General features: G+C 38.9%; 3 protein-coding genes and 2 long non-coding RNA genes across 5 annotated transcripts; 3 read left to right on the forward strand and 2 right to left on the reverse strand.

Annotated features, from left to right (window-relative positions):
- The first annotated feature begins 287 nt into the window (after positions 1-287).
- Positions 288-7,781, forward strand: LOC136250944 (HUWE1-associated protein modifying stress responses-like). Its single transcript, XM_066043292.1, has 4 exons — positions 288-573; positions 833-1,021; positions 7,082-7,159; positions 7,209-7,781. The coding sequence occupies exons 2-4, from the start codon at positions 841-843 to the stop codon at positions 7,688-7,690; spliced, it is 741 nt and encodes a 246-aa protein (XP_065899364.1). The 5' UTR covers positions 288-573; positions 833-840; the 3' UTR covers positions 7,691-7,781.
- Positions 7,782-7,784: 3 nt separating this feature from the next.
- LOC136250943 (pre-mRNA splicing regulator USH1G-like) lies at positions 7,785-9,361 on the forward strand. Its single transcript, XM_066043291.1, has 2 exons — positions 7,785-8,104; positions 8,182-9,361. The coding sequence occupies exons 1-2, from the start codon at positions 7,923-7,925 to the stop codon at positions 9,236-9,238; spliced, it is 1,239 nt and encodes a 412-aa protein (XP_065899363.1). The 5' UTR covers positions 7,785-7,922; the 3' UTR covers positions 9,239-9,361.
- A 2,038-nt stretch (positions 9,362-11,399) lies between these two features.
- On the forward strand, positions 11,400-23,305 carry LOC136250947 (uncharacterized). Its single transcript, XR_010698851.1, has 2 exons — positions 11,400-12,409; positions 22,432-23,305. It is a non-coding gene; the product is annotated as an uncharacterized lncRNA (long non-coding RNA).
- On the reverse strand, positions 11,529-12,556 carry LOC136250946 (uncharacterized). The gene is made up of 2 exons (XR_010698850.1): positions 11,955-12,556; positions 11,529-11,908 (listed from the first exon to the last, which is right to left on the reverse strand). It is a non-coding gene; the product is annotated as an uncharacterized lncRNA (long non-coding RNA).
- On the reverse strand, positions 23,159-24,837 carry LOC136250942 (uncharacterized). Its single transcript, XM_066043290.1, has 2 exons — positions 24,402-24,837; positions 23,159-24,282 (listed from the first exon to the last, which is right to left on the reverse strand). The coding sequence occupies exons 1-2, from the start codon at positions 24,792-24,794 to the stop codon at positions 23,431-23,433; spliced, it is 1,245 nt and encodes a 414-aa protein (XP_065899362.1). The 5' UTR covers positions 24,795-24,837; the 3' UTR covers positions 23,159-23,430.
- Between the last annotated feature and the right edge of the window lie 90 nt (positions 24,838-24,927).

A 24,927-nucleotide genomic window follows, 5' to 3' on the forward strand; every position in this document is an offset into this window, starting at 1 on the left:
CTACACATTGCAACCCAATAGTGAATACTTACAGTCTCTGTTCCCCTCACCTTTTGGCCATGGGTTTTCTAAGGCACCAATTCTTATTTCTAGATTCCCATTGATGGAAGTTTCCAACAACCTAAGGTGAAATCCAAGAAATCTAGTCTTGGGAGATACGTGTTTATGTAATTGCAGTGGATTGAGCCAAACCCAGTTGATCACAAAATAACCTGCGTGGTGTAGCTAGATATATAATTATGGTGCTAAGGGTAATGTATAACAAACTAAATTGTGAATGCAATATGGGCTTGAACTTCTGGTGATAAACAATCAAACAGCAAGTCAGTAGGATTTGAAGCTGACTGGCCAGTGTTGAGTAGCTAGGGAGTTGAAGATTGTATCTCTACCAGAAACCGTTATAGCATAGCTATAAAGTACATTTACTGTTGGTGGTACACACACAGCGCGTACAACTCTTGGTCTCGCTCTTGGTAACCTTAGAATCACGTGGGCCACGCTGTGACATCACTGGACTAGAGGTAGAGTAGTTAGCGGAGAGGCTAACACGATATTTGTTGGTGTAGAGAGTCTGTAAGTTTAGTACGAAGTAATAGTCTAACCTACTCCATCATCCCATGTATAAAGTTTGACTTTAGCCTTAGACTAAGTGTTTTTGGCAGTGTCTGACTGGAAAATCAACGAAAGAATTCTTACTGTGACATTATTAAAGATGTTTTTATTCTTGTAGTTTGTGTTCTTGTTTTATCGTTAATGTATTGTAAAAAGATAAGCCAATGCAGTGGGTTTTAATTAGAAAATACCAAGTCAGCGGTTATTTATCCTTTTACAGGCGTAAAAATGGCTTACTGCCCCGGCGACAACGGTAACTGGCTATCTTCTTTTGAGGAGGAGTGCGTTAGTGATTTAGAAAGCGATGGCGACCACGAACAACAGCTACTCGTTGATAAAGAATTAGCTGCTCGTCGTCTCTGGCTAACCTTCCAGAATTCTGCCAATGCAGTGTCACATTTCTACAGAGGTGAGTTATATATTACACTATCTATATTTAATATAATGGGTGTGATTAATCTATTCATGAAACAGAAGTTGTGTTTTTATTTACAATGTTTTAAGGTATGAAGAAGTAAAGTTTGTCACATTTTTTCAGATAATTTATTGCCTCTGTGTTACATCAATGTCCTTTAAGCTTAAACGTTTTAATCTCCAGATTTTGTTGTATTGCTTTTGTGTTGTTTACTCTGGCAAAAAAGAGCGACTGTAGCCAGCTGTTCAAGTTAACTTTCAACCCCTTGTAAAGTGTAGCTGCATTAAGCATATTTATATCTAATTTGTCAATAAGTTTCAGAAATTGCTGATGGTATTGATTGACATTAAGTTTCCATCACAGTTTTCTGTGAGCAATTGGCAATTTTCATCTTGCAAGTCACAGTAGGTTGCATGGACACACTTTTATTAGTTCAAAAGCAGTATACATATACTGGTATAAATGCATTGATAGTGGAACTTGAGTGATACAGCAGTACAATGGTATGGGAGACAAGGAGACTGGATAAGTGAAAACATTTAATCTCTTAAGTTGTTATAAAGTGTCTGTATACACTCGATAGATTTATTATTGTAACACAAACAAGTATATTTTAACAAGAAAGTGTGCTTACATACATGGAGCACAATCTGAATGTGTCTAATCAACCCGCCATTTTCTACTTGTCTGCCATTTACCCCCCAACTTCCTGCACTTTTTCATAGAATTTGTTTGTACCATGTTGTAGTTTAATTATTAAATGTGCAATCTGTGATACAATCAACACCATTTTAGCAGCTGTTGTTGTGGTAACAGGTGGTTCAGGTAATAGATGAGTTTCATATTAAAGCAAGTTGTCACTAACAACTTCAATTTTACAACAAGAAAGTCGAAAGTAATGTCTCCAAGTTTTATCCCTTAAAAGCCACATAAAACTAAACGCATACATCGTATTCGCATAAGCCACTATAATAGGTATTAATATTTATCAATTGATAACTTGTATACAGAAAGTCACACCGACGTGCAATTTAGATTTTCAGAGTGCTGACGTTGTATAGGAGAAAACTGGTATACACCAATCGTGTCATTCCTTCACCATGCTTAATACCTTACAGTATGTGCCTTTAAATATGAGGTATGACAGTTAGATCACAAGATATGACATGAATTGGTAGTTCTCTTGTATATTACCTGTGTGATTGCCCAGAAGGATCAACTGTTGCTCCCTAAATGTACGGAACTACAAACTTTAAAATGTCATATCTCATCATGACCTATATATTGTGCGATCCTTTTATAATGTGAAGACATTAAAACTCAGGTCGCTAGGGGCAACAACACAAAATTTCTTATATAATGGTATGTATACTTCAGGTGGTTCATATCATTGGTGTTGGACATAAACTTGTGATCTGATAGTGAGTGCCTGGCCAACAGATCACACTGTCATGTGTTAAAATGCCAACCCAACCACTGTGTTCACTGTCTCTGTAATGAGTTAGGCTAGTAATCCAGGCAATAATCTATCTAGCCAAGACTATAGTTGCCATCCTTTTAGTGAGACATTACATTTAGGTAATATTTAATTCATGCACCTCAACATAATGTTATCCCATGTTTTTGCAAAGGTTGCATGATATGGAAAGGTCCATTTACTAAGCACCTGGGAAGATCAGCAAAAGGTGTGTATGGATAGGCACAAGATGCAAACCATGGATAGTATATGACCTGCAGAGGCCCAGCTCTTTCTCCTAGTTCATGCAGGCCAGTTTCATTATGAATGGTATCAAGTAGGGCTGGGATGAAGCTTCGAATGTTTCGTAGGTTCAAAAGTTAAGTAAACTTCAACTTACAAAACTATCCTAAAAGCTTCGTAATATACTCATAGCCTATGAAAGAATTACAAATAAACGTCTTTATCTTGCACAATCAATGTTCGTCTCTTCACGATCAATCTTTGTGTGTCACGCCCACTTTTAAACCACCGTAGTGTAGCTTGCTACCATGGTTGTAGCCTTAGAACACATAGATAATGCATCTTTTAGCCATTAGTTGGTGGATAATTGCAGTATAGCAGGCACACCCATTTGCAATCAATTGATCACGTCATTCAGTACTGTGCTGCTGCTATGCGTTTTCCAAATGCTCACAAACTTATTACATAGGATTAGAAAGATAAAACTTAAGAAGGATATGTATGAATGTAAGAAAACCTGTAACTTGAAAGCTAACACTGAAGCATTGAATGTTCGAAGGTAAATTTCAATATTCGTCCCAGCGTTAGTATCAAGAGGCAGAATAAGCACATACTTCTTTTGTGCTATAATACAGTAACTCACTGTGTACACATAATCTAAGTTAAAAATAAATAAATAATTTGAGGCTTTTGCACAAGGAAAGTTTGGCCAGTTTGTTGTTTATTACTGAACTCACCATGTATATAGTTGAAATGTTTCCACACTTCTGTGGTTTGTTTTGGCAGCCACTATTGATCTGAACACTTTACAGTGAAGATCCTCTCTGGCTGTGTGGCTGAAAATGGCACAAGTTTATATGTCAAAACTTCATTTGGTTAGAAATTGTTGTCAATGTTGTGCTAACAGAAGTGATATAATTCGTTTATATCTGAGTAAACTAGTGCAAGTATAAATTATTAATTATGGAATGAAGTAGGATTCCAGCAATAAAAGTAGTGAAATGAAACAAAATGTGGGGAAATCCCTACATTGGCACTATTTTGTTGACTTTTTTGTTACCATAAGTACGGTAGTACCGTATATTAGGGATCATGGAGATTTGGGTTTTTATGGCCAAAGATATCACCCAAAAACCAGCTTCACGATACCATCCTGGTGCCTTGGCAGTATTGGTTCGGTATAACCAAGCCTATTTGTAAAGTGCCTTCAGTACGACCCTAAATGCTTCCAATAAATAGCTGCAAAAATATTTTTTTCTTTATTGGGGCAAGCCTGAGCGAGCCCCACAAATGGCAGTAGTCACTCATATGTCCTACCCGTACGTCTGACCATTCCCAAGAGTTTACGTAACGAACACGGACAGCCCCACACTGGTGGTGCTCAACTGTTCATCCAACCGTACGTCTGACCATTCCCGAGAATTTACGTAACGAACACGGAAAAGTGTGCCACGTGGCTTAGAATTTCTCGCTTGTCACTTCGATCACAACTTATCTACATTGACATGGACAAAGAAGACCATCTTGGAAGAAGGCCGGGAGAGAACGAGACAGGGCAAGGAGGGAACACTGGCTGGTGAATGCCCAGGTGAATGGTACATGCGTCACGTTCACCTGTACGAAAAAGGCTGTATTTGTGCCACTTGGCTTAGAATTTGTCACGTGGGCTACAACTTCGTATCTACATATACATGGACAAAGAAGACCGTCTTAGAAGAAGGCAGGGAGAGAACGAGACAGGGCGAGTACAGCAACAGAAATGCCAGATGAAGCAGAAGCAAGTAGACACCTGATAGACGCCATGCACACTCACAGAAGAGAGCATGCAGTTGGCCAATGAAACTGCAGAAGACAGGGAGATAAGTCCTAGCTGACTATACTTCCACACAGTTATGTAGCTATATGCTGGCAGGCCACTGAGCCTCCCAACTTGAACTTTTTTCACCTTCCTCCAGCTATACCTCTAGAGTAGCCTGAGCATTTCTGTATGTATAGCTACAAACACACACACATTAAACGCTATTCATGGAAATACAGTTGATGCCGCATCACTTTTTACACAACTCAGGCTCGCCCCATCATGCTTTTAGCATCTGTCTAGTTATTCAATGGAATTTTCTACTGATTGACTGACTAGCTGCCTGCCTGCCTGCCTGCCTGCCTGCCTGCCTGCCTGCCTGCCTGCCTGCCTGCCTGCCTGCCTGCCTGCCTGCCTGCCTGCCTGCCTGCCTGCCTGCCTGCCTGCCTGCCTGCCTGCCTGCCTGCCTGCCTGCCTGCCTGCCTGCCTGCCTGCCTGCCTGCCTGCCTGCCTGCCTGCCTGCCTGCCTGCCTTCAGACAAGCGTAACTCAATAACGACTATAGCTACAGGCAGCTTGATTTTTTCACTGTTCGACATCGCTTCATCCATAGATGTGCCTTTTGGCATACCTACGTAAAATGCATGCATCATGGACTTACCTTTGTCCTCCCATTTCTTTTTGCTGACAGTCCAAGGTGTCAATTCGCAGTAGCGTGATACATAGCTTCCCATTTGTAATGGGAATTCCGTGGTGACTGGATTGATTGCAGAGACATCTTTGTTTGTAATGCTGTGTAACGTGCTGAAAGCGAAGCGTAACACTTTCAAGTCAGTAATTAATATTTGGGGCACATAAATCGTCCATGTTTTTCATGGTGGTTGGATTGATTGTGGAGGCGCTTCTCCTGTTGTTCTTTATTTGTAGTGCTGTGTAAGAGGCTGAACTTAACTGAAAGCAAAGCGTATTGTTCACTTCACTTTCAAGTCAATAATGATAGCTGGGGTGCGTGTTCAGACGAAAACATTAACTCTGATACCGTTCTTTCTTTTGATGCGGTATGCATGGGTTAACCAGTCATAGTGATGTTAAACAAACAGCTATAGGAATTTTAAGTTCGATTAGGGATCATAGGAAGAAACAAGGGAGGCCGCCTGCACTCTGTGATCCCTTAAAATTCTTTACACTTACAATATAATATTATACATGTGTGGCTGTGACTGCTTTATTAGAGTACTTCTATCCAACTACTTATGTCAAGTAAGCTACGCAATAGATTAAGAGACGTGGTTGCCATGTATTGTTTTTCTATAGCAAAACTGCAGCTAGATAATTGAGGGGCATGGACATGCAGCACCAACTGTTGAGGGTGTGGCAGCATGTTCTGATTGTATCCATTTTGTGGAATCTGAATACATTATTCTAAGAAAATTGTCAATACAGAAAATTTATACCTTGGTAGAGTTTCCTTCCGTTATCAAGATGACTATACAAAGAGAAAGGCAAAGTACAGAAAACAGGCACTCGTTGAAACTTTAAAAGACACATGCCACACATGAGTTTGTTATCGTGGTAGAAATGGTGGCCGTGCACTGCTCCGTTTGGCCTGTAACCTTGCAACTGTGTTCAGGTAAGCTGTGCATCGTGACTTATGAGGAAGAGCAGTACCACTCAATAATGGTTTGCAAGAGGTAAATAATGCTTGGATTATTGCTGAGAAGCTGTTTCCAGCTCAGTCCAGTCTGCGAAATACATTAAAGTTAGGCCATAGAAGGTTGTTGAAACATGCTTTAAAAGGTTATCTTTCACATTGGTAAAGGTAAGATGATGTTATGAATCAGCTGTCATCTAACTCTAGACGGTATGGTGCTATTTTCTAATTCATCCAATATGGTAATAGTATCATAAAATACCTTCTCCTACGATACATACTGGTATATCGCCCAGTTCTACTCACACTTCATATATTTTAAACTAGTCCATTGCTAATATTTGCATGTGCTCATGGGAATGCAGAAATACTTGGGTGTGTTTGCTTTATGAAACCAGGTGTGTTTGGCCAGCTATATATAGGCAAAATTGTTTTCCCAGCTTGTAGGCAAAATCGTTTTCCAAAAAAATGTGTGTTTGGGCATAAACAACTGAAAAATGGCATATCTGGGTTCATAGGCTACAAAAATAATGAATTCCTTGGGGGATGTCCCATACTTATGTGAAAGAAAATGAAGAGCAGCCTTGAGACTTTCTCTACAGGCTGCTTTTAGCATAAACTATGGGTGCGGAAAGACAAACAAACAAACACACATACATATATACTCATTGTGAAAGGCAAGTCATAAAAGCTGCAAACAATGTTCACTACAAATGAAAATGTGGAAGTTCCAACACCAGCATGCCATTTTGTCAATTACGATGTTAATGCAGCTAATAATAACATGGCATTAATATAAACTAAATTATATACATGGATGATTAATTACCTATTTAAAATGGGATAGTATTAACTGCATGTGTGCCTGGTCATAAGAAGTAGCATAATGTCAACCTGTTATCTCTAGATTGTCAACAGAAGGCTGGGCCATCTGCTTGGACACCGTTTCATGAAAGTGCCAGTGCAGTGACTCAACTATACAAAGGTAAAACACGTCTATTCTGTATATCTTCATATTTGTATCTTTATTGTAGATGCTTTAGAAGTGTGTAGAGCTGGGATGGAGGCTGGGATACAGCATGGTCAGAAAAAACGCAATAGGGAGATCATGGCATGGGCCAAGAAGAAGCGGAAAGTCATTAAGCGAGATGAACTGTTGGCATTCCTGAGTGACAGACCATACCGTGAAACTTCTCCTATATACAGTAATCTTCCTGACACTACACCACACTTGTTTGGCACCACCGACCTAGCCCATAATAGTAGCACATTTGGCAGGACCCAGGGGAATGGATTACAAACAACTTGTAGTTTTGTTTCCACTAATTGCACCTCTCCATACCACAGTACAACAATGCTGAGCCCTCGAAGAAACAGGGGGTTTTTACGTGATGATTCAATGTCATTAGCAGACACAGATATTAGTACAAGGGATAGTACCAGTAGAAAGAGACAGATCAGTTTATCATTTGAGTATTCAATGGATCAACCCTTGTCGAAAAGAGGACGCTTATAGCCTCACAAACATTTAACTCTGATTTTGTGTACTAATATTTTTTACTGTAAATAAAATCAATGCAGTAATGAATTATGACTAATAAAAGTGTGACACGGTAGATTACGGAATGTGTATGTAACACGAGATGGGTGGGTCTCTTGTTAGTTTGAACTCGGCGAAGTAGCAACGAACTAAGTCGCTGCTGATCTAGGGGTGTAGTTCAAGCAATAGAAACTGTATACTGGCAAGCATGGCGGACGAAGCAATAGCGGACACACCCTTTCATACGGCCGCAAAAGAAGATGACGTCGCTGCGCTCAAGAAAGCATCTAAAAAGGATCTTTATAAAGAAGACAAGGATGGCTGGATCCCTCTACACTGGGCTTCATGGAAAGGAAACTTAGAGGCGATGCGGACCATGCACATGAAAGGGTAAGGCGTGGCCGGATTTGAAGAAACTAAAGTTCCCACATTTATTGTCACAGTGTTACATTCTGTCTTTCCTTTAGGATTGACATTGATCATTGCAATGCAATTGGTCGCACTGCTTTACACATTGCCGCTGGTTATGGTCAGATCAAAAGTGTTCAACTACTGGTTGAAGCTGGTGCTAACTTGTTTGCACTAGACAACAGAGGACAGACTCCAGCATTTGTTGCTTCAGACAATGGAATGACAGATTGTTCTCGACGTCTTGAGACAGTTGCTGTTCGCATGCAAATGCACAATCCAGAATTAGTTGATAGATTGAAAATCAAAGCCTACAAGGATTTGCAAAAGAGAGTTAAAAAGGTGGAGAAGACAAAGAAAACAATGAAGAAGAGGAACGTTTCAACCATTGAATTTCCTACTACCGAGAAAAACACCAACACACGACCACGACACTTTTCAGAATCTCACATCTTACATAACTCAAGGAAACCTCAACCAAAGCAAGTAACAGACATGAACAATTTTGTTCTGAGACCAGCAAATTCTGCTGAACAGTTAGCTGAAAAGAAGACTGACACATTAGATACAAATTCTCTAAAAGAAGACAGCCAAAGTGCTCATCTTCCCGGAGAAGGTCAAACACTTCAAGCAACATTCAGACCATTAAAAACCAACACCAGTGGAATGCTGGAGTCACTTAAATCTCTCCCTGACATTGTTGCACCACAGAAAAAGAAATCATCAGCTACTTCTATTCCAGATGGGGAACAATTTTCAGATGACGACCCTAGGACTCGTCGCATCAGTTCCATATCAGACGCCCCGGGTAACATGGGCCGAAGTGTTAGCGTGACATCTAGAATGAGCGCTGCCACATACAGTGGCTACCCACAACCTGTGTTCACTGAGAATGACTCGCCTCTTAGTACATTTCTCCATGCACTTAATATCACTGAAGTAGCACAAAAATTGTTTGATGAAAGAATGGAGCTTAATACACTCCTACTATGTGATGAGGGTGACTTTTCAAGCATCGGTTTACCTCTTGGTCCAAAAAAGAAGTTGCTAGCAGCAATAAAGGCCAGAAGAGAGACAATGACTAACCCAGGAAAAATGCAGGACTCCTCATTATAACATTCAGATTTTGGTACTCATGTATTAATACCATATTACCTATTAGAACATACACATGCGTCATAACTGTATACACAGTATATGGTATAATATTAAAATTAATCTTTCTGTAATTACATATTATCCATACAATAAATTAAGCATGTGAAATTACAAAGTTTTTAACTGTATGAAAGTCTCAGTTATGCATGTACTTAGGTAGTTAGACAAACATTATGACCCACTTAAATTTACGTATATTGCATAACACTATTTAAAGAATCCACTAGTCATTACCATAACAACATACTGGTATTATATTATTTATACATGCTGTGGTTTGGGGATTATGTGAGGTTGTTTGGTTATTATAGTTCAGGTCTGAGAATGTGTGAAGGAGGAATCATTATTGTTGTGGTGTTGTACCAATCTCATGTCACTGTGCTATCTCCTTCTCAACTGAGGCTCTTGAAGGTCCTGACACATCTGGACAATCTGGTCCAACTTGGTGTGGATCACTGCATCTTTCTTGCTCATTTCACTCTTAAGTTCTTCCATTTCATTAATGCTTGTTAAACTACTACTAATAAATGAGTCAAATGTACTAAGGGAGTGAAATCTATGTGATCTGCTGCTACTGCTGAGTTCACGAGTTGGTATCATTACTGTTGATGGCTCCTCTGCTATTCTCTTGAGGGAGTCCTTTTCTCGTGTTACTTTCTGTACCTTCAGTTGCAGAAACCTTATCTCATCTGCTCAGTAATCCTGCAATTTTGGATTCATATTTTGTAATTTGGTCACTAGTTGTAGTTCCATGTCATATTTTATTGGTGTTTGTGGCTAGTGGCATTAGGGCCCACTGCAACAACAGTTTTTAGGAAGCTTGTTTCTATGTTGGTTAAAAAACTAGCATTAATTACAGCAAATGCTTATTCTGGCTCAGTGCAATGTAGGCTTTGCTTTTCGCTTTTTAAGATCTTCAGTGATGTGCTTGAGAGGTCATCACTCTTCAAATCGCAGTCCATCAACATCAAATATTGATCTGGCCTACTCCGAGGGTTGCTTGGAGTCTGGTGGCCTTGCTGGTATTTCCAGCTGTCTAGCACTTTAACACCTCATGAGTGCTGGCCGGGGGTGGTGGCAAGGGCAGTCCATCTAACCTAGGAAAAAAGTGTACTTCACCTCAGACAGAGCCACTCTAGCAGATATTCAGAACCACCAAGAGTTCATAATATTATAGGGGGGGGGAGTATCCTACTTCAGTATAGCCTGTAACGCGAATCGCGAAGTTATGATGCAATAGCATGAAGAATTTCAGTAAAATACTGGTTTCTCTAGGATATGACTTTAATACTTTGAGTGTTGATGATACCTCCAATGGTTTGCTTATTGAAGCCACCCTATAGCAATCTTTGTAGCTATAGGCTGAGCAAAAGTCTGACCAACTAACACATTAAAGGTGCCTATAGGTATTGCATCATAACTTCGCGATTCGCGTTTGGTCAGGCTATACTGAAGTTGGATACTCTCCCCCTATAATGTTATGAACTCTTGGAGCCACCCACGGATGTCCAAGAGCCTCCTTATCAAAGAAAGCTTAGCAGAGTTTCCAGCATTGAGTTTAGAGCCTTCCAGACAGCAAACCAGAGAGGATAGGACAAATACACCTAAGCCACCTCCCAAGTCTAATTCACTAAACTGAAGGCTTTTCTGGAACGGATGTGAGCAGGGTATAAAGATAAAAAACACAAGGACGAGCCTGATTGATGTGAGCCCACCTGATTGCAGCTCATGTGGAAATTTTAACATTTGTATAATTATTTTGTATTTCGATTGTGGTTTTCTTATCTGGTAGTAGAGATTTCCAACTAAATTAAATAATTAACATTCCATGCATTCATTGGTATGACAAATATTGTGCTATTTTTCAGGGTCATTTTAGTGCGAACCCCACCCCAATTGGTGGTTTCTATCAAAAGATATAAGCAAAAGAAGTTGACAGTGTGATGATTTTTGTGTACAGTATTTTCAATGCTTTTTACATGTATCGCATGGCACCAAACACAATATTCAAAGTATCATAAATCTAGATAGGAAACTAATAATGACATGAAATTTTCACCACAAAACTATTTTATGGAGAACAGCATATGAGCTGGGTAAAAACCTCTCAAGAGTGACCACTTCTTTGTAGACTGACCACTCAGAATATTACATAAATAAAGAATAAAGCAAGTGATTCACAAATAAAACTGTGTGTATTGTGTAATGCTAAGTATACACAGGTACCTAATGCATTTTCAAGGATAACTAACTAGAAAATCAGAAATAATATAACATGGTAAGTAATGGCATCACAAGTCACAATTAACAAATACTTCAGAAACATGACGATCAGATAACAAAATGTAAGACCAATATTATTATTAAATAGGTTTGTTTGGACACTGTTCAGCTTTGTTTGTCACATTGTAAGCACTAAGTATAATAATTATTATATGACACAATGACATCACTATACTACAAAGAGAAATTATATATAGTTTCTGACCAAAATTACAATCACTGAAGCTGTTATAAAATGGATCAAAACAGCAGTAAATACACCAGAATATAACATCAGGTAAGTGTGAAGCCATGTAAGGTTGTTATCACATGCCAGTCTCCACTTTTGAAAAGATTATTCTCAACCTTGAGCATCATATTGTAATTCCGTGCAAGACAACAAAGTGCTCACCTTCAAACTATACTTGCATTGATGCAGAGGGATGCCTTGAAGCCCAGGGTGATTGTAATGCTGAATTCTGAGCAGTGTTAGATGGCGATTTACCTTTAAAAGGGCCATATTTTCGTCGTAATCCAACGTCAATCGTCCTCCAATCAAAAAACACACGGCGAAATCGAAATCAGCATATACGGTTTGTCCAGGAACACTTTCTTCGTCCTCCTCTGCCACAGATTCACGCGGAAACACTTGGAAACTTTGGCTATCACCGGTGCCGTATTCTTCCAATTAGAATTACGTACGCAATTGTTTGTATTGGATTCCTATGGGGATTTTTATTTCTCAAACTTTGATTTGACATATTTCAATAAATACCGCATGGATTTTAATCCAGTAAAGTGCATTACGAAGTACGAAGCACTGACTACCATTAACTGGAACGGCAACTTGTGAAACTTTTATTGAAGGTGTGTAATTTAAGTAGCAAAAATATGTGTGAAAAATTGGTTGGTTGGAAATCGCTACTGGTAGATTGAACATGTTTTCTGTGTTATTTGGTGCCGACGAAGACGAATTCGAGTCTCACGACGGGGAGAACACTGATCATAGATACTACGGCTATGGTATCTATGCACTAATAAACCTAGTACCAGGCCTCCTTCACTTAGAAATGCTACAAGGCTGTGCGAACTAAGCAATCTGGGTGCCACGTGCTATCTGAATGCGCTTCTACAAGTGTTACACATGTTACATTTATACTGTAGTTCAGAGGTATCATTGGAATTTGTCTCTGCATAGTTGAGTGCACATACACTGGTGTATCAAAAGATTGCCACATGCTTCATCAATAACCAATCGGTCACTAAGAAACTACCCAACCACTGCCCTTTAGTGGTTCATCCATTGGTTAACATTTGAGGCTGCTCTTTGTAGTTTGTTAATAGGTTTATTGTGACCCACAGTGACAGCATACAAGTGTACTCATCCTGAAAATTTGTGAGTCAAGAAGAGATTGGTTGGCATGTGTCATCTCTTAATTTTTTTAGTGATGCAGTTTTTTTTTGTATCCTAGTGGGTGTACAGGAATTAGTCCATGAGTTGTTGCTCGGCTTGATCCGTACTGCTGTGTCTATGAAAGATACCTGTTTTATATTATCGCGATCTTCCATATTTGATAATTGTACACATTATGTTTTGTTTCTTTCAGAAGCAAAGATATCCCCGGTTAATACCATCACTATAAACTTTAGAAGCAGCTTTGAGTTTTATAATTACAAAACCTCTGTTGAAATAGAAATTTTGCTACCGGGAATTTTTGGCTGCAGTATAGAGGTTTTGATTCAGGATTAGATGTTAAGATCAAAGTTCCAATAACAGACTCCATACAAAGATGTCAAACATTTTGGTCTCATTAAGTTTGGCTCCATTCCAGAGCTCCATGCGGTGTTGACATGCATTTATTTTCTTAAAGGGGCTACCTGTAATACTGAAATATACTTTATAATACTGTCACCATCTTGCAGTGCTTATGGGCTTGCACTAGCCTTGCAGTACCATTACTGTTTCCAGGTTATGTGTGCACATGTTGTATTGCTGCTTGCTCAGTTTTAATTGTGTCACATTTTAATATTTTTCCTCAGAAGTAATGTGTACCCACATGTACAATCTAATACTTCTGTCTCAGCACATCTTCTAAGCACAACATACAGTTATGGGTAGAGGTGTGCGATTATCTAGATATATCCGATTATCGAGATATCAAAGACTTATCGAGATAAGGATGATAAGTTTAATTATCTAGATAATAATAAACTTCCGTAAATTTCTTGTATACCAAAGAATATCTGATGGTGTGGCCACCTTTAACTCTCCAACCACTTGAGCACAGTGGTAAAACTAACACTTCTATTTCTTCAAATTGCAATTTGCTCACTTTACTGGTTACATTTATGGTAGTCAACTAAAATAAATATTTATTACAATTATCTAGATAAGTTAGATAATCGAGATAAGCCCAAAAGGAAATATCGAGATTAGTGCTGTACACTGGTGTCCAATTAACCGGTGTTGTCTAGGTCAGCCAATAACTGGTGAAGAAACCTTTAAACCGGTTATTGCCCACCCACTTGGTAAACCATAAATTACCCCTGCTGACAAGTGTTAACATCATAACATAACCTCAAAGAATGTGTAAATATGTGATTGTAATAACTGTTATTGCTAGACAGGATGTTGATGGTCACTTTGGTACCACCCTAAACCTTCCAGCAGGGTTGTTGACTCGCATTATGTCTGCCAATATACAAACAAACCAATTAACCGGTTATTGCCAATTATTGGTAGGCAATTAACCGGTGACAAAAATTTTGTATGTGTACAGCACTAATCGAGATATGTCTAAATTTGTAATCACACACCTCTAGTTATGGGAGGAGTGTAACTTTGATGTGTGAAGTTGTGGGTATGACGACAGGACATATATTCAGTAATGGCTTTCTTGAGAAATCATTATGCCATGCACATGAATTGTAAAATTCATTGCTGGCTATATAAGTGATGTAGGAGGTTGGTCATGTGTAATCAGATCCAGAAATCTTCCAGTATAATCTTAAACACACTTAACAGTTGATGCCACTTATGTATGAATTGTAATTAGTGGAGGCATGTCAGAAGCACCTCAGTACACTCATGCACACAAACCCCATAACAATACTGGTAGTTGGTGCAGGTTTCCGGCTGACCTACATTTTGTAACCATAATTTCTGACTAAAATTTTACAATAAATAATTCCTATGTAGCTATCATTCTGCTGGCAAATGGTCATACTAAATAGTGGTGTGCAATACAGAACTCACTGAAATGTGAAGACCTTGTGTTATCAGAACTCTCCATGGTTATTAGTTATATGCATCGCCCCAGTGCACCACTACTAAAGCATGCACATTTATGTACTCATATAGTCGTAGTTGAAATCTAAACCTGGGTGTGTGTAAAAGAGGGGTCATTGTGGTGGTATTCCAGTCTTATGTCATTTCCCACCATTCTAGATGGATCTTGTAGGTCTTTGCACATCTGTGCCATCTGGTTTGGTGTACCATTTGTCTTGTTTATCTCACCTTTTATCTCTTCAATTTTGCTCGGGCTTTGTAGTCTTTGATGTGACCTAGTACCATGGTAAATGCTCGGCCCACAATCACGTGTTGGTACCATTGTTTCATTTACTATTCTTTTGAGGGATGTGTTCTCTTGTGTGACTTTTTAACCAGCATTTGCAAGCAACTTATTTTGCTTTCCAAATGTATAATCTTTGTTTCATACTTTAACATTTGTCACATAATTCCAAGTTCTGTTTGTGTTTAATTCTTTTTGTGACATGACATCCTTGACTGCTCCTTTATTTTCATCTTTTGCTTTTCGACTTCTTCAATTTTTCCATTAAATCACTTCTCAGTTGTCTTGCCATGCAGTTGTCTCTCTCCTCAACTGCTCTTTCTCAAGCTCTTTCTCTTGGCTTTTGTTTGTTTGTTGGCTGACAGCTGGGACTGCTGGGAGGAATCTTGAGGTGAAAAGTCGGCTTCATCAGATGAAAAAATGTTAGAACTGCTGGCCACAGGTGCCTGCAATGATGAGTTTCAACACATAATAACTGCTAAATGATGGTCAAGTGTACTACATGGCCAACATAATTTATTCTACAGTGGTTACTCAACGTACCTTTAACATAAAATACTACCAAGAGTAAATAATCAAGACACACAGTAGTGTGTCGTGCGGCCCAAGAAGCCGGCGCGCAACCCCGTGAGTATATTGACAGGAAGAAAGAAAACGCAATTTTCGCACCTCCGTAGCTCTGTGCTGCCTTGATGAAACAAGACAAATTTTGCTGTGTACATTTCCTCCAACTTCAGTACTCCACATTCCAAATTTGAGCGAAATCGCTTCAGGCATTCCTGAGATATGCGACTTCAAAAATTGGCTTAGTTTCTTCGTTTTTTTTTTCTTCTTATTTTTCTTCCTCTTTTCGCACACTTACAAAAACTGCTATAAAACGCGAACGCGTTATCCGATTGCCTTGAAAGTTGGCACACAGAAGGGGGGTATAAAAGCGCATCTCGGTACCAACTTTGGCTGGAATACCATAAACAGGCAAAGAGTTATGAGCGATTATGCACGAAAAATAACACCAATATGTTGTCACGCCTACAGGGTAAACCGCGTATGGGAAGAAGCTGAAAATCGGTGGGTGAATAGGTTAACTATTGAACCTCAAACCTTTTGTGGTTTGAAAGAAATCGAGCTAAAAACCAGGAAGATACAGCGAAAAAATCAACAGTGTGTAACAATTACGCAATCGAGATTAGCTAATTTTTAATTTTTTATATTTTATTATTATTATTATTATGCTTGCCACGCCTACCAGATAAACCACTTGGGGTAATGCTTTGAAAATCGCTGTACAGATGGAGTTATCATCTTAGAAAGGCTCTTCAATGGTGTAGAAGAATCAGACTTAAAGCCACGGAGTTATAACACGAAATCCAACTTGGTGTAGCAAGTGCGAGATCGAGATACTCTAATAGAGCAGTCATCCTAATAGAGCAGTCACCCTGAACAGAATTCAAGAGATCAGTTAGAAATAAGTAACCTGTATAGAGATCAGCTACAAACAAATCACCCTGTAGAGAGTTCAGCTACAAACAATTCACCCTGTTCAGACATCAGTTAGAAGAAGTTTTCTTGTAGAGAGTTCAGTTACAAACAAATCACCCTGTTGAAAGATCAGCTAGAAGATGTCACCTTGTAGATAGTTCAGTTACAAAGAAACCACCATGTAGAGAATTCAGCTACAAACTAGTGACCCTGTAGATACATCAGCTAGAAGAAGTTACCTTGTAGAGAGTTCAGCTACAAAGAAACCATTCTGTAAAGAGCTCAGCTGCAAACAAATCACCTATACAGAATTCAGCTACAAACAAATCACCCTGTAGAGAGATCAGCTAGAAGAAGTTACCTTGTAGATAGTTCAGCTACAAACAATTCACCCTGTACAGAGCTCAGTTAAAAAAGGGTTCCTTGTAGAAAGTTCAGCTACAAACAAATCACCCTGTAGAGAGATAAGTAAGAAGAAGTTACCTTGTAGATCGTTCAGCTACAAACAATTCACACTGTAAAGAGATCAGCTAGAAGAAGTTACCTTGTAGAGAGTTCAGCTACAAAGAAACCATCATGTAGAGAATTCAGCCACAAACAAATCATGTATAGAGAGTTCAGCTACAAACAAATCTCCCTGTAGAGAGATCAGCTAGAAGAAGTTTCCTTGTAGAGAGTTCTGCTACAAACAAATCACCCTGTAGAAAGATCAGCTAGAAGAAATCACCTTGTAGAGAGTTCAGCTTCAAAGAAACAATCATGTGAGAGTTCAGGTACAAACAAATTATCCTGTAGAGAGATCAGCTAGAAGAAGCTACCTTGTAGAGAGTTCAGCTACAAAGAAACCATCATGTAGATAGTTCAGCTACAAACAAATCACCCTGTAGAAAGATCAGCTATAGAAGAAATCACCTTGTAGAGAGTTCAGCTACAAAGAATCTATCATGTAGAGAGTTCAACTACAAACAAATCACCCTGTAGAAAGATCAGCTATAGAAGAAATCACCTTGTAGAGAGTTCAGCTACAAAGAAACCATCATATAGAGAGTTCAGCTACAAACAAATCGGCCTGTAGAGAGATCAGCTAGAAGAAATTACCTTGTAGAGAGTTCAGCTACAAAGAAACCATCATGTAGAGAGTTCAGCTGCAAACAAATCACCTGTAGAGAGTTAAGCTACAAACAAATCTCCCTGTTCAGAGATCAGCTAGAAGAAGTCACCTTGCAGGGAGTTCAGTTACAAAGAAATAAATCATGTAGAGAGTTCAGCTGCAAACAAATCACCTGTAGAGAGTTCAGCTAGAAACAAGTCACCCTGTAGAGAGATCAGCTAGAAACAAGTCACCTTGTAGAGAGTTCAGCTAGAAGAAGTCACATTGTAGAGCTACAAAGAAACTACCATGTAGAGTTCAGCTGCAAACAAATCACCCTGTAGAGAACTCAGCTACAAACAAATCGCCCTGTAGAAAGATTAGCTAGAAGAAGTTACCTTATAGGGAGTTCAGCTATGAACAGATCACCCTGTAGAGAGTTCAGCTACAAACAAATCACCCTGTAGAGAGTTAAGTTACAAAGAAACCACCATGTAGAGAGTTCAGCTGCAAAAAAATCAATCACTCTGTAGAGAGTTCAGCTAGAAGAAGTCACCTTGTAGAGAGTTCAGCTAGAAGAAGTCACATTGTAGAGAGTTCAGCTACAAAGAAACTACCACGTAGAGAGTTCAGCTGCAAACAAATCATCCTGTAGAGAGTTCAGCTAGAAGAAGTCATATCCAACAATTAAGCGACTTTTAATAAAAAAAATTTTATTGGCAAGATACACGCGTCTACACTGGAAGCAGGTTTTCAAGGCTCTGTTATGGAGCGTCAGATAACTTTTAAACCTTTTCCAGGTTCTAGCAGGAATGGCCAACATGATATCTACTTTCACGTAAAATGTAACAGCTTAATACGGCCTTCTTCATGGTACAAAGTAGGGGGTTTAACATTACACATAGAACCATTGGCAATGAAAATATTGGCTCACCCCAACAATCCAGGTGCGAACTTTTTAACGATTCCAGGTTATACCAGGCTAGATCTATCCTTTCTTGAATACTTCAGCTAGCTATACCGTTCGTGACGAACGTTTTACACGGTACAAATAATTTTATAAAAATCACCATCTCAATCCAATAGTCGCATACCCCGGCTGAGCACTGATTATTAGTGACGCGCGCGCTATATTGCGTGGGCGAGTTGCAATGGAGAAGTATTCCGTTCTTGAATGTTTAATTCATCAACTTTTGAATGGTCAATAGTCCTTGTACATCATGCTAATAACTTTTTTGATCACGTGATACATCTTTGTATTTTGTACATGTAATCAAATAAATATTTTTAAAAATGGTCATTATAAAAATTTCAAGTTAGTTGATTGTAGTTCTCCAACATATAAACCTGTGGAAAAAACAGTCACATTTAAATTGGCGAATTAAAAAAAATCTTTATCACGCACACACTACACACACATACACGCCACACACACACACACACACACACACACACACACACACACACACACACACACACACACACACACACACACACACACACACACACACACACACACACACACACACACACACACACACACACACACACACACACAAACAAACACACACACACACAAACACACACACACAAACAAACACACACACACAAACACACACACAAACACACACACAAACAAACACATGCACACACACACACACACACAAACAAACACACACACACACACACAAACAAACACACACAAACACACACACACACAAACAAACACACACACACACAAACACACACACACACACACACACTTCACTACATATTCACATAAAAATAAAACACTACAAGGAATGGTAATGGTTGTTTGCATTGGTTAATTTTGTGGTGTGCCACATATAGCAACAAGGGAAATGTGTATCTGTGATCAAGAATTTAATTTAGAAATATCATAATTAGATGGTCACACTATCTTTGTCAACTAGAGATGAACTGGCTTTTGGTAAAAAGCGAGGGGTAGCCAATGCCTTGGGACTCTTGTATGCTATGTGAGAAATCCAATCAGAAATACACAAATATATTAGAAACCAAATCCTAAATCCAAAATCATGTAAAAATAATGGAGAAAGTGAGTTTAACAAAGTAGACAATGATCGATAACGAATAACTAGAACAAGATGTAGATCAACAACTGTACAGGTAGTTCATACTAGTTAGCAATATCACTAAATGCCTTTAAAAATACATAAAGATTGGGAGTCTCGTACACGCCATTTGGGTGCTTTGCATGGGCGTTGGCAACCCCTCTAGTACACTATTTCTGTGTTTTGCGTGGGTGTTGGCTACCCCTCGGGAAAAATAAAATAATGAAAGACTATACAGAAGCTGATCTGTACAGAAGATGAGCCCTGCACAGCTACGTGGGCTTCTTTTTACAAAGCATACACTCACCTTATTTGCACATTGCCCAATCGTCATCATGGACGCTTCCACCTCCCACTGTGCACTAAAGTAATAGAAACAAACATCATTAAATAATATAAGCATTAATATTATTATAGCATAACACAGCAGCACAATATTACAGCATGATAAACAAACCAAAGTATTTATACAGAAAACTATGTCATAGACATTTAATCGTCTTTGAGCAAGGCCATTTTAACGATGGCGCAAATTGGGCGTGGGCGGGCAATTCATTACATTCTTTTCGCCGTTTATAACTCACTGGCAAACTAATGCATATACAATATCAAAGAACGTATATATTTAAACAGTTGTATGATACTTATGGACTGTTTTTTCACTGTCAACCACTTCTTGCGCGTGGGCGGCCCACCACCCCTCCTCTCCGCACCCTCCCACCCACCCACCCCCTATATGATATACGTGCTATACAGCTGAGCATATAAAAGTTGCTAAAATTAACAGGTTTTTGAAGAATCAGTTTTATTTTTAAAATTCTAATTGAACAAACAGTACATTTTCATACTGTAGCTGAATGACATTAAAATACATTGAATTGTCTGATATGTCACCTTTTAGAGAGTTCAGCTGCAAACAAATCACCTGTAGAGAGTTCAACTAGAAACAAGTCACCCTGTAGAGAGATCAGCTAGAAACAAGTCACCTTGTAGAGAGTTCAGCTAGAAGAAGTCACATTGTAGAGAGTTCAGCTACAAAGAAACCACCATTTAGAGAGTTCAGCTGCAAACAAATCACCCAGTAGAAAGTTCAGCTATGAACAGATCACCCTGTTGAGAGTTCAGTTAGAAACAAGGAATCCTGTAGAGAGATCACCTAGAAGTATCACCTTGTAGAGAGTTCAGCTACAAACAAATCACCTGTAGAGAGTTCAGCTACAAACAAATCACCCTGTAGAGAGATCAGCTAGAAGAAGTTACCTTGTAGGGATTTCAGCTACAAACAAATCACCCTGTAGAGAGTTCAGCTACAAAGAAACCATTCTGTAAAGAGCTCAGTTGCAAACAAATCACTTGTACAGAATTCAGCTACAAACAAATCACCCTGTAGAGAGATCAGCTAGAAGAAATTACCTTGTAGATAGTTCAGCTACAAACAAATCACCCTGTAGAAAGATCAGTTAGAAGAAGTTACCTTGGAGAAAGTTCAGCTACAAAGAAACCATTTTGTAAAGAGCTCAGCTGCAAACAAATCACCTGTACAGAATTCAACTACGAACAAATCACCCTGTAGAGAGATCAGCTATAAGAAGTTACCTTGTAGATAGTTCAGCTACAAACAAATCTCCCTGTAGAGAGATCAGCTAGAAGAAATTACCTTGTAGAGAGTTCAGCTACAAAGAAACCACCATGTAGATAGTTCAGCTACAAACAAATCACCCTGTAGAGAGAGCAATTAGAAGAAGTCACCTTGTAGAGTGTTCAGTTACAAAGAAACCACCATGGAGATTTCTGTAATCAATATATGTGACCGGATTTGCGAAAAGGGGTCTTCCACACACATCCAATTCCGTAAACGTTGGAGACCATAACTCAGTGTTCAAGTAACATATTAACCTGAAAATTTCACCATGTATTCAGCTATAGTGGTGCTCACGACTGCCCAAATATCAAGGCAATAGCTCTTTCCAATCTGAAGTTATCAATTGTCAAAATTGGCAAATTGGATGTGTGTGGAAGACCCCTTTTTGCAAATCCGGTCACATATGTATTATACAGTATATATAATTTGTACATTTACTGATAAAATATTTAAAGTACATCTACTTCATCTTTTCTTCTTCCTGTAGTAAAGAGAAAAACATAGGTTAAAAAAATCCCAAAGCTGGCCATAGGCCGGCTTTGGGGTATACAAATACAAAAAGAAATGAAATCTAATCCAAAACAGCCAAGCTGTAAAAAAAGTGTGCGGCCCTCAGAAAGGCTATGGTGAAAAAAGATGTGAAATCCAAGGTGGCGGCCAAGAAATGGCTGTGATGGTAGGTTAATGGTAAAAATTTTAATAACGACAATTCAGGTGAATTTTTGTGCCAAGACCAAGCAGCACCAAATTCACCTGAATTGTTGTTATTAAAATTTTTACCATTAACCTACCATCACAGCCATTTCTTGGCCGCCACCTTGGATTTCACATCTTTTTTCACCATAGCCTTTCTGAGGGCCGCACACTTTTTTTACAGCTTGGCTGTTTTGGATTAGATAAAATTTACTACATATTGCATAAGTGATCTATTAACATTTACAAACCTTGTGTGACTTGGTTCTTCTCTTAGCCCAGTTCAATAGAGATGTAAACTTTGACTTTTTTCTTTGCAGATGTGTCTCCCTTACCCTGTGCTTCTCTAAACATTCTCAACAACTCTTCATGACTCCGATGAGATGGGGTGGTTTCAGCTCAAGAGCATGTAGAAAACTATTCAGTGAATTAGGACCTTTTCTCTTAACTTTCTGCAGTAAGTATACAACAGCTTCTTTCTTTGGAGTGCTCTTAGTGAGCGGTACGTAGATATTCACCACCAAGCAACATTTAGACCATTAAAACCAACACCAGTGGAATTCCAGAGTCACTTAAATCTCTCCCTGATATTGTTGCACCACAGAAAAAGAAATCATCAGCTACTTCTATTCCAGATGGAGAACAGGACGACCCTAAGACTCGTCGCATCAGTTCCATATCAGATTCCCCAGGTAAGATGGGCGAAGTGTTAGTGTGACATCTAGAATGAGCACTGCCACATACAGTGGCTACCCACAACCTGTGTTCACTGAGAATGACTCACCTCTTAGTACATTTCTTCATATTGCTGGATGAAAAGATGGAGCTTCTTACACTCCTACTATGACAAGGGTGACTTTTCAAGCATTGGTTTACCTCTTGGTCCAAAAAAGAAGCTGCTAGCAGCAATAAAGGCCAGAAGAGTGGCAATGACTAACCCAGGGAAAATGCAGGACTCCTCATTATAACATTCAGATATTTGGTACTCATGTATTAATACCATATTACCTATTAGAACATACACGTGCATCATGACTGTATACACAGTAATATTAAAATTATTCTTTAGGTAATTACATAATTATCTGTACAATAAATTAGGAAAGTTTTTAACAGTATGAATTGTCTCAGTTATTCACATACTTATAGTAGAAGTAATGGTTAACATTATATTACCCACTTTGATTAATTTTACTACTTAACACATTATAGGTATTTAAAGAATCCACTAGTCATTACCATAACAACATACTGGTATAATTATTTATACATGCCGCATATGGTTGGGGGAATATGTGAGGTTGTTTGGTTATTATAGTTCAGGTCTGAGAATGTGTGAAGGAGGAATCATTATTGTTGTGGTGTTGTACCAATCTCATGTCACTGTGCCATCTCCTTCTCAACTGAGGCTCTTGAAGGTCCTGACACATCTGGACAATCTGGTCCAACTTGGTGTGGATCACTGCATCTTTCTTGCTCATTTCACTCTTAAGTTCTTCCATTTCATTAATGCTTGTTAAACTACTACTAATAAATGAGTCAAATGTACTAAGGGAGTGAAATCTATGTGATCTGCTGCTACTGCTGAGTTCACGAGTTGGTATCATTACTGTTGATGACTCCTCTGCTATTCTCTTGAGAGAGTCCTTTTCTCTTGTTACTTTCTGTACCTTCAGTTGCAGAAACCTTATCTCATCTGCTAATTCTGCAATTTTGGATTCATATTTTGTGATTTGGTCACTTGTTTCTAATTGCAGTTCCATGTTCTTCATCTTAAGAGTTTGGTGTTTTTTCTTGTTTATTTCTTTCTGTGATTTAAGCTCCTCAATGTAAAGAGATTGTTCCTTGATCATTGCCTTTTGTTTCTCTACTTCATCACTTTTTTCTTTCAAGTCACTTCTCAATTGATCAATCTCTCCGTCTCTGTTTTCATTGGACGGCCGATCAACAGACACTTCATGATAAGAGTCTTGTGAAGAACCTAAATCTTGAGGTGAATGGTTAAAGGTGCCACTACTGGTACTGCTGTCACTGATGTACCTCTCTTCATCCGATGAAAAACATGTTGCAGTACTGATAGTGCTTGCACGTGAGGCGATATTCAGACTGGCCAATGCAGCAGTGTTAAGTGGTGGAGTGGGTATTGACAATGGTGATTGTGGGACGGTGTCCTATATTAAAAAATGTCAGGTATGTAACAGCATTATGATAGCACATAAAGTTGTACCACAAAATGGTTGCCACACTTCTATTACAGCCTTGCATGTTTCTACATATGTACTAGACTTACTTTGCTTGTTTTACTCCTTCTTTTTGTGAAGCGGCCCAGTAAAGATGACACTGACTTGGATTTTCTTTTCAGTAGCTGTTCTCCCTGCATGCTCATTCTACTTTGCAATAATTCCCACAATTCAACATGACCTTGGTGAGGTGTGCTACTCTCAGTTATTGACCTCTGAAGAGCTTGTAGGAAGATGTGAAAAACATTGGGACCTTTTCTCTTTACTCTGTGTAATAGCTCCACTACAGCTTCTCTCCTTGATGTGCATTTGACAATTGCTTGATATTCTTCAAGACTCAACAGACCTTCAGGAATCAAGTAAATTCCAATATCATCCACTAGCAAATAACGCTCAAACTCTGGAACAAACCTATCTAACATGTGGACATCCGGCAATGCCATAGGTGGTTAGGTGGAGTGAGCTACAACTACAGAGTGTCTTCAACTGAAAGTGTTTAAATAAGATAAACCATACATTATATAGGCCAGTGTAGGAGTACAGGTTAGTGTAGTGTAAGGGACTTTTATGATCACT

The sequence above is a fragment of the Dysidea avara genome, chromosome 3 (genome assembly GCF_963678975.1).
Source record: "Dysidea avara chromosome 3, odDysAvar1.4, whole genome shotgun sequence".
Lineage (NCBI taxonomy): Eukaryota > Metazoa > Porifera > Demospongiae > Dictyoceratida > Dysideidae > Dysidea > Dysidea avara.